At 37.4% G+C, this 9,948-nt stretch overlaps 1 protein-coding gene across 1 annotated transcript in view; it reads right to left on the bottom strand.

The window, feature by feature from the left end:
- GBE1 (1,4-alpha-glucan branching enzyme 1) overlaps positions 1-9,948 on the bottom strand; it is a 98,489-nt gene that overhangs the window by 64,609 nt on the left and 23,932 nt on the right. The window contains exon 4 of the mRNA XM_072431969.1: positions 4,238-4,353. Coding sequence (XP_072288070.1) covers positions 4,238-4,353 — 116 coding nt within the window. The remainder of the gene's footprint in view (positions 1-4,237; positions 4,354-9,948) is intronic.

Below are 9,948 nucleotides of genomic sequence, written 5' to 3'. Positions count from 1 at the left end.
CATCAGTGTAACGCCCAGGTGGTTAAAATGTTTTTTTATTATATATTTGGTCATATCAACTCTATTTTAGATACCAATAATTAATACATTTTAAAAAAACTGTGTACATTGAGAAATGCTGAACATATAGTGCCTCCAAAGTCCCATATATTCATCATATATTGCTTGAAATACCAAAGTTTTAATCCACATCTGGACGTGGCATGTGTTAATGAATTAAACGTAGGGAATTTTTATAAATTTATTAATAAAGGGGTTTGCAAATGACAGATGGATACAGACAATGACACAGGAGGAGGCGAGGACCCTTCCCCTGAAGGTCTTACAATGTAGGAGGAGGGGGAAATATCACACATTAGGAGGAGGGATATGGAATGGTGGGTGAGTAGTGAGGGATTTAAGAGACAGAAGAAGACGGGTAGGCAAGTTTGAAAAGATGGGTTTTGAGTGCGCTTTTAAAAGAAGCAAAAAGTAGGAGCAAGCCTAATAGGATGAGGAAGACCATTCTAGAGAATTGGGGCAGCGTAGAAAAGTCTTGGAGGCCTGCGTATGATGAGGTTATGAGTGAGGAAGTGAATAGTACATAATTGGAGGAGCGAAGAGAGCGGCTAGGTGTAGAGGGATTTAAAGGCAAAGAACAGGAGCTAAAAAAGGAATTTGATTGAATTGATTCTAAGATGAAATGGAAGCCAATGAAGAGAACTACAAAGAGAGGCAGCAGAAGAGGAGTGGTGGGAAAGACAGATAAGCCTGGCTGCAGCATTCATATTAGATTGTAGAGGAGATAGTCGGGTTAGTACTTATTTCACAATGTAGGGGTCCTGTTCTGAAGGCACTTGCCTTACTAGAGGAACATGGTCAGAATTCTGAAAAAAAAAAAAACTACTGATAATTAAAAGTTATATAACTAACTTTTGAACTAGAAAAAGAGATTGAAATCGGATTGCTTGTCACATGCAACAAGTCCACCAAGAGTTTCTCTATCATCAGCTACAGTGGAAATTAACTCATAACTCCCCCAATGAGTAGTTTATTAAAACGATTTATTGTACAGCGCTGCGTAATATGTTGGCACTTTATAAATCCTGTTTACTATTATTATTAATAATAATAATATAATTACTTTTATAATAAAAATTGAAAAAAATATTAAACATTTTAAAAAAACATTCGAAATTTACAGAAAACACAAATTGTAATAGTAGCTTTTGTTACTGAAGGAACACATAGGTTGCGCGTTTCCTTGAAATCACCAGCTCCTCAGGCCCTGGATAAATGTTCCTTAAATTATAAAATCAGGATAGCTTTAAACATCTTCTATGCATCCAAAAGACCCTATATTTTTAATGGTACCATCATTAGGACCTTCAGATCCATAGCTCCAAACCACAGCTATTCCATTTATAAATGAATTCTGAGAGGGCAAGATCATCATTAGGATCAGACATACAAGTGCTCGCACGTAATACGTAGTATGTAGTATGTAATAAGATTTCAGTCCACTTGAACTGGTTTAAAGCTTTAGACTTTTGCCAGTCCCAACTAACAGATCTGGTTGGAGAATATGATCACATTCAATAGAAAATTAGACTAAAAGGACCTTCTAACAACTTATTTATGAACAGATATACAGCATTGTGAATGGTAAAATGATGACTCCTATCAGTGTGCATATAGGCACCACACACAACTTTATAGCAGATTACATAAAATTTGCTGCACTCGAACATATCCCCCCAAGATGTAGAGGAGGAAACTTAGATAAAAAATATTACTACAACAAGAAACAAAGTGGATCTTCCTATTGAAGGACAACTACCCACCAGGACTTAATGAAGCATTTACCTTTAAGCCATTCCTCTAGATCTATACTATTTGAACCCTTAAGGCTTAGACTTCGGACACATCTCTATCCTTAGACTACATAATGATACTGATATTTGTATCTTGATAGCTACTTGCTATCACTAGTCTATTATGTAATAATTTTATGTTTAAAACTGTATAACAACCTATTTTATAGTCTCTATTAATTGTACAGACTAATGTTTCAAAAAAATGTAATAATATTGTAAATAAAAACAACTTAATACTGTTCACACTTGTGTTTTACTATTATGTACAAGATATCTAAATTGTTGATGTCACCACTGCATATGTCATGTTTTAAATATTATGTATGAGATATATATGAACATGGGTATTCCTTTTCACAACATTATAAATATAGTATTTCCACCGTTTTACTATTCTACCCAAATTATCCTGGCCAATTACGTCCTTTTCCCGTTCTAATCCTCCATAGCCTGGCTTATGGGGACGGGGGCATCGGCACTTATGTCCCGATGCATACACTGTGGAGTCAGAGTATTCTGGTCCCACAACCTCCCCATGGTGCAGCATCCCTTAATGCTGCACCCATCACAGGATCTATAAATGATGGATCCATCCCAGGAGCTATTACCTGTGATGTAGCAGACGATGGGGATCAAAAGTAATCCTAGCCTTACTACTCCCATGTGGGCGTTGTAATAACACATACGTGTGAGGAGAGACACGTTTCAAAGACGACGCATGGGACCCCTCCCAATCCCATGCGCCAGAATGCTGCAGAAGAACCCAGAAGTAAACACTATCCTCGTGGGTATATGGCAGATTCCGGGACCTCTGGCAGCGTGTCACTCTACATTTGGAAGAGGCTGTTCTATTGTCAGCGTACTTTACTTTAACTTTATTTTGGTAAATAGTAGAGTACATCTTTATTGCAAGCAATGCTCCAATGCTAATATATACAAAAATGTTCTTTACTACTTTATTTATGATCACTAGAATGTACGTGTTTATATACATAAGACTATTTATTTTTTATATTTCACAAAACATCTAGACCGCATTTAGATTTAAAAAGTACAGCTACCCCTGAGGAAGCCTAACGATGGTGAAACACGGCGGGTATTAAAAGCTGCAGGCAATCATTGACCACCTTATCGCTCATTTGACTTGGCATACAGCCGCTCTGCTTTACATGGATATTGAGATACTCATGTACAGTAGGTGCTTTATGTCTAGAGATCATGTGATAACTGATCACTCAATTAACTAAAAGTTTGTTGGGACTGTTAATAACTACTCTGCCTGTATTGCAGAACACTCACTTGTTTTCCTATGTGTATGTAACGATTTTGAATTATTTTTGGATTACAAGCACTATTGCCAAAAAGCCCTCTTTGTTCCTCTCTTCTTTTATTTGTTTACACATTGTTGTCAAAGGGTTTGCAATCATACTTTTGATAACTATTAACATATTGTGTATCCCACTAGTACCAGCTTTTCTTTTTGTTACACATTCAATAGAAAAATCTTGTCTGATTGCTACAGCTTCTATCATGATTAAAGGATGTTGGGTTTGAAATCACATCAACTATACCCACTCCTTCCTTCTCTACTGCATCAACAGGACTGTGTGTTTGTTCTGTTCATAGCCAAAGATGGGTGAAAATACACTGTAAAGCGGATGAAATGTACTTGCTTGTCCGACAGTTTATTGACAATGTCCTATTGCATGCTGCTTCCCCACCTCTTAGATTGTAAGCTCTTTGGGACAAGGTCCTCTCCTCTTCCTGTGTTACTGTCTGCATCTTTCTGCCATTTGCCACCTCTATTTAATGTACAGCGCTGCGTAATATGTTGGTGCTAAACACTGTTTATTAATAATAATGCCAAAAACTGTAAACTAACATATGTATGGCAATAAAAAGGCAGAATAGGCTGCGGTTCTGTGCCATTGTTGTATGATCTGTCCAGCAAATGTGGACTTACCCTGAGGGTCTGATGAGAAATATTGAAGCATGAGTGATGCACTGCAGGATATTGTCACAATACATGATTATTCTCTATAGCCAGGGCAAGTCACAAGAAATATCTTACACTTACTTTCATAAACCGCTGCAGTCATTGGGAAATCCACTGAATAAATAACAAAAATTAAAATACCAATGTATAATGAAAATGATTAAACTGAATAATGGCACTGAGATTTGTGCACAGATTTAGGATTTCTTTCCATCATTCTGACATATATACAGCTAGAACCATTCTTTTAGTTTGATACACATGCTTTCACATCATATTTCTAACCTCCAATCTTCTAGTTTTTCTAACAGTACAATGGCTTGCACAGATGATGAGGCATTAACTCCAGTCTGCAATCAACACAAAGCTTTTTTATTCCACATACCTTTATCTTTGATCCATGATGTATGACTGGGGATTTATCTTCTGTTGGTGGAATGTGTAATTCCCATTTCCCAAAATCCAACTTTCTATATGGATGTGAAAAGGGATTCCAGCCATCTAGAATGTAGACAAATCAGTTAAGACTCCGGTTCATATAAGTTTACAAAACTCTGAATGTATCTGAGCTAGGTCTTTTGACATCAATAACTTCAGTTATGTTTTGGCTACAATTCACATGTAAGAAATGCATACTTATCTAGGACAGTATCATCCTATTAATACGAGAGTGTAATTTGCAAGCAAAATGTTCACCTGTTTGCTTTTGGGAGCACTGCTAAGGCAATTTCCTACTTGGATAAACAAACAGAACCCAAGGAAACAAATACCCCAAGGGTAACCTCTGCCATCATTGGCTAAAATTCCCTACTGTTGCATGGTCAGAGGCTTCACATGCATGTAATATAAACATTTATATTTTTACTGTTCCTCTAAAATTCACCGCACATAAAGCGAGAAGAAATCTTCAACATCAATATAGACAAAGACAAAAGTTTTATTTTAGTAGAGTAGGTAAAGTTACTCACTATTTGGCACACATTTTGAGCAAGCCTATGGTAGATTCAAGATATTTTGCAAGATTTTGGGCAACATTACTGATCTTTCCCAGAAAACTGCAAGAAACCCCAAAACATAATCCTCTTCTGTGTGAAAGTCACATGTAAAGTAAGTAGTTTTTTTCCAAGTGTTTTCTGGTGAATGTGAAATGTGGCAATATGCCATTGTGGGGTAGGCCACTATTTAAAGCAGACCTTGCATTGAAAATGTAAGGTTCCCTTTGTAAGCGTCCCACCTCACCTTTTTAAAATGTTCAAACTGAAATGTTAAAAAAAAAAAAAAAAAGGAGTAGTAGTATAAGAAAATCTAGTAAGCTTGCTTTGCACTGGCCTTAAGCCTACACTGGGGTAATGCAGAGAACTCCAAATGTCGCAGAGATAATGTTCTCAGCTTACCCTACAGATAGGAGACAATAAAAACTTTCAGTTTTGCAGGTGGAAAATTGGCTTTATGATTAGAAATTTGGTTATATGATCTCTACTAAAGGTCATACGATCTACTCCATCTACTAAGGTTTAGCCAACCTGATTTGAGATTTTCCAGTTCAACAAAGGTCACATAACTGGAATAATAGGACAACAAGGATACCAAGAAGATTCTCCAAATCAACAAAGGTCACATAACTGGCATAAAATTAACAATTTACTGACAACTAAAAGTGTCGCTTTGTATACATTTCACTAGTATCTCTGTTTTAAATCTAAATGTTAAGAATAATTTATAATTTTGTGTGGTAGATAGGTCAGTAAGGTGTTGGGAATTGTATTCATTTTAATATATCTATATAGTTATTTCAACTATATATATATATTTCAACCAAACTTGCCATACATGTGACTGAGACTCATGTGAGTGCACCAGTTACCTTTGTACAGTGCTGTGCTATATGTCAGAGCTATATTTGGATATATGTATGTATGTGTGTATGTCATCACTAGAAAACGCATGGAGACAGTTCAACCAAACTTGCTATGTTCTACCATCACTAGGAAATGCATAGAGACATTTCAATCAAACTTGCTAGACATATGACTCAGATTCATGTGAGTGCACTGCTGATCTTTGTATGTATGTATGTGTGTATGTATTGCTCAGTGACCATGTGCCTTTTGCTTACATACTTTTTTTACTCTTTTACAAATTTCTGTCCTGTAATAATGCCTTTGACAAAATGTAAGGCAATTGGCCGAGTGCAATCAAAGGCAAAAAAATGAAACAACACCGTAGACAAGAAAATGGCGAGGACAGGAATGGAGGACTTGCCACTCTACGCAACAGAGCTAATACATCTAGAGCTTCAGAGACAGTACAACAGCGCGAGACTGGACTACAGGATAACAGGGATAGAGCGACTAGATCTAGAGCTTCAGAAACAGTACAACAGCATGAGACCCGAGGACAGGCAATGACAGAAAAAGCTACATCTAGAGCTTCAGAGACAGTACAACAGCATGAGGCCTGACTACAGGATAAGAGAGATAGAGCTACTACATCTAGAGCTTCAGAAACAGTACAACAGTGTGAGACCTGAGTACACAAAATGAGAGAAAGAGCCAGACAATCATTCATCCCATGGCTCACAAGAAAGCTCTCAAGGCCCTTCAGGTCACTCTCCTCCTGTGGAGACTTTCGTCAAACTCTGCCCATCATCCCAAAGTCAATAGCGGCTGATGAGATCCATGCATGTTTAAAACATTTTTGTGGAGACGTGCAACAGATAACTTTAAAGCAAAACATGAGAGTACATCTGGGAGATGAAAGGGCTCTAATTTTCTCTAAAAAAAAACTACTCGAAATCAGAGAAGGTAGGTTACCAGTTGAGTCTTCTGGCAAGATAAAATTGCCATCCGATTTCTGTAATCTGGTGTCGTCCATTGCAGAGCTAATAGATGCAGTCTATTCAGCAGTTTAACAATACTATCACAATTTTAACTGGTTGCGAGAGAGGGCCGTTCTTGCTGCTAAAAATGAAGATGTCCACAAAAAAAAAAACAACCAAATACTTGCCATGTTACCAGGCGTAATCACTGAATACAAGTCTATCGATATCGTAGCAGATGCTGATGAGGTCATCAATTTCCCAACAGAATTCCTAAACTCACTTGACTTGGCTGGATTACCACCACATCTTCTTTTCCTTAAAGTTGGCTCTCCAATCATTTTTCTACACAACCTCGACCCCCCAAAACTTTGCAATGGCACAAGGCTTTGTGTTAAGAAGCTGCTGGCCAATGTAATTGAATCCACTTTGTTAACAGGAAAGGGACAGTTTTTATCCCACAGATCTCCCTTTTCAATTCAATTTCAAAAGAGATTACAAATTCCAGTGAGATTTGCGTTCTCTATCAACAAGTCACAGGGGCAGACTATTACGTACTGTTGAGTGGATTTGAGATTACTCTGTTTCTCCCACGGACAATTTTATGTTGCTTGCTCAAGGGTGGGTTTGCCCAAGAATTTATTTATTCTTGCTCCTGGAGGTGAAACTAAAAATGTTGTTTATTATCAAGTTTTGTGTTAAAATAATATTATGCACAATTGTCAAAAATTTTACATTATATTTTGTATATTGTATTTATACTTTTAAAACCTGTGGAAAAAAAAAAACATTTCTTTGATTTACCACTATATATGAGTCCTTTTCCTGTATATTATAAGATTGCAATAAATAAATACCTGGGCAACGCCCGGTAATCAGCTAGTATTATATATAAATAAACTCACAAAAACACATCATTCAGACACCAGTTGATTAAACTGCAATGAAAATTGCCACCCTGTACTAGGGAAAAATAACCATTATGATGCTTCCGATGCTATACATGTCCAAATTTACATCCAAATATAAACATGACAAACTTACACATAAAGAGCAAACACTCTGTAAACTGTTTGGTGTGAATGCTATTCTTCTTTCCATACACAATTCCAGGGTCTCTATTCACATAAAACACTTTGTCAATATTTTTGCTGGAGGCAAGCAGTAGATATCCAGGTACTAAAGTTCACTCCACAATTTAAATTCCTCTGTTCCAGACAAAGAGGAAGCTACCTACAGTGAATAGGGGAATGGTAGAGGGAACAATAATCTATATGCAATAGGTAGAAAATGTACAAGCAGCATCAATTTTACTGCTGCAGCAGCAGGTTTCAGAGTAAATGTGATAGTTTCCCGGCAGGAAGCAGCTCTGCTGCCCTAGAATTCCGAGATAAAGGGCTGACAGATCAATTTTTATTTCATTGAAATGAGGAAAATAGGTTCCAAAAAAGTATTTTCTGTACAAATGCACTTTGCACACAAAATACAGATATATTATTATGGTTGTGAAACACTAGGCAATTAAATTGGCAATGGCATTATAAAAAGTTAACACAGCAGCTGAGAATTTATACAATAAGGAATTCCCTCTTTCTACTAATTAAAGAAAGCCTTTGAGGGAAATATGGAGCCCTTCATTTCTGATGCTTGTTGTTTGGCTGACCATTCTTACTTTCTCAGGTACGAACCCCGAACAAGCAGGCAGTTTAGAAAAGTCAGAAAGGTAAACACCCCAGATAGGTCAGCAATGTTGGTATCCACAAAGCATGTGTCTCTTTTAAAGTGACATGAAAATAATATACAAAAGAGGGAATATTCACTTTCCTACTGCCTGCCAAATTACTGCTCTATTTAGTAGAAATCATTCTCAGATGTCAACAGAAAAGTCATCACTTCTATTAGGGTTGATCACCCGTGCCCCCTGCAGCTCCTACTGGTTCCTCCTGCTGACCTCCACATCATTATAGGACAAGGAGGTCAGCAGGACTTGTGGGGGATCCTGTAAATCAACCCTCCCAGAATTGCCAGCTTTCCCTATAGACATCAGAGGAAGCTACTGGATGAAAGAGAATTCTCCCTATTTCTCTTTGTCTGGTATAAATACAAATGCTATCAAACAAGTTAGCATGCTGGTTGTAAGAATTCATCATTACAAATCTGTTCCCATTATCCTCTAGCCTTCAAGATTTCTGCTGTCAGTCTTTATGTGATATGGCAATCCTTACAAAGTCATAGGGGTCTAACCCAGTGGCAAGGATGTGCTTGGAATTACTAGCAGCAGGTAAGCAAACAGAGGAAGACCACACAGTGATAATTCTCGAGTCTGCAATCGAACTACAACTTACAGATGGGTGATGAGGAGCTCATCAATTTCTATAAATAAATGCAATCATAAGGTCATAGGGATAAATATTACTTCTGCAATAATATCCAGCAGCTTTTTGCTTGCATTACATTTGGTAGAATAAAACATTTTTTATTAAAACATACAAAAGAAAATTCTAGTTATAGCTTATTATTTGCTTGACAACAGACATTGTGGACATAGTGGTGGTGCCAGAGAAACACTAGGGCTGTGGAATTGGATTTGATATATTTTTGCCAATTCTGACTCGGGGTACACAATATTTTTTTTTAGAACCAACAGACCTGAATAAACCCACAAAAATAGTTTTTGTTAAGCCCATACCAGGGTTTCTCAACCTTGGAGGAACTCTTGAAAAACTTTTCAGGTCCTAGGGAACCCCTACTACAATTACTCAAAGTACATTAGTGTGATGGTCAGATAGAAGAATGACTCTTACATTGCCAGCCAGTGGGGAAAAATGCCACAATTACAGATACCCAAGGAGATCATTGTTATCATTTAAACTGACCTTAAAGACACACATTACTTACTCAAGGAACCCCAAGCAACCCCTGCAGGAACCCTGGTTGAAACTATCACATATACTCTAGATTTTGCATCACCCAAAAGGATAGTTTGTGACTGCCTTAGATAAAAATCCATTAGAACTTACTGTCAAAAATCTGTCAAATACTGTCAAAAAATTTGCTGCTCCCAGAATCCCCCCACCACCCTATTTATCTACTATGCAGTTATAAGTGTCAATCACAGTGTTTGACAAGTGCTTCACTGCATGGCTGAGTAAGGTTCAGTGTGGTTGAGGGTGCAGTGTGGTTCTTCTTCCAGAAGAAAAAAAGCAACTGCACGACCACAAGCAACTTTCTGCTTCCAAGTACTGTGCTGCAATCCACCAGAAATTGCACAGTTGAGG

The sequence above is a fragment of the Pyxicephalus adspersus genome, chromosome 1, assembly GCF_032062135.1.
Source record: "Pyxicephalus adspersus chromosome 1, UCB_Pads_2.0, whole genome shotgun sequence".
Taxonomy (NCBI): Eukaryota; Metazoa; Chordata; class Amphibia; order Anura; family Pyxicephalidae; genus Pyxicephalus; species Pyxicephalus adspersus.
The sequence above is the reverse complement of the archived record's forward strand: the minus strand, read 5'-3'. Positions and strand labels throughout refer to the sequence as shown.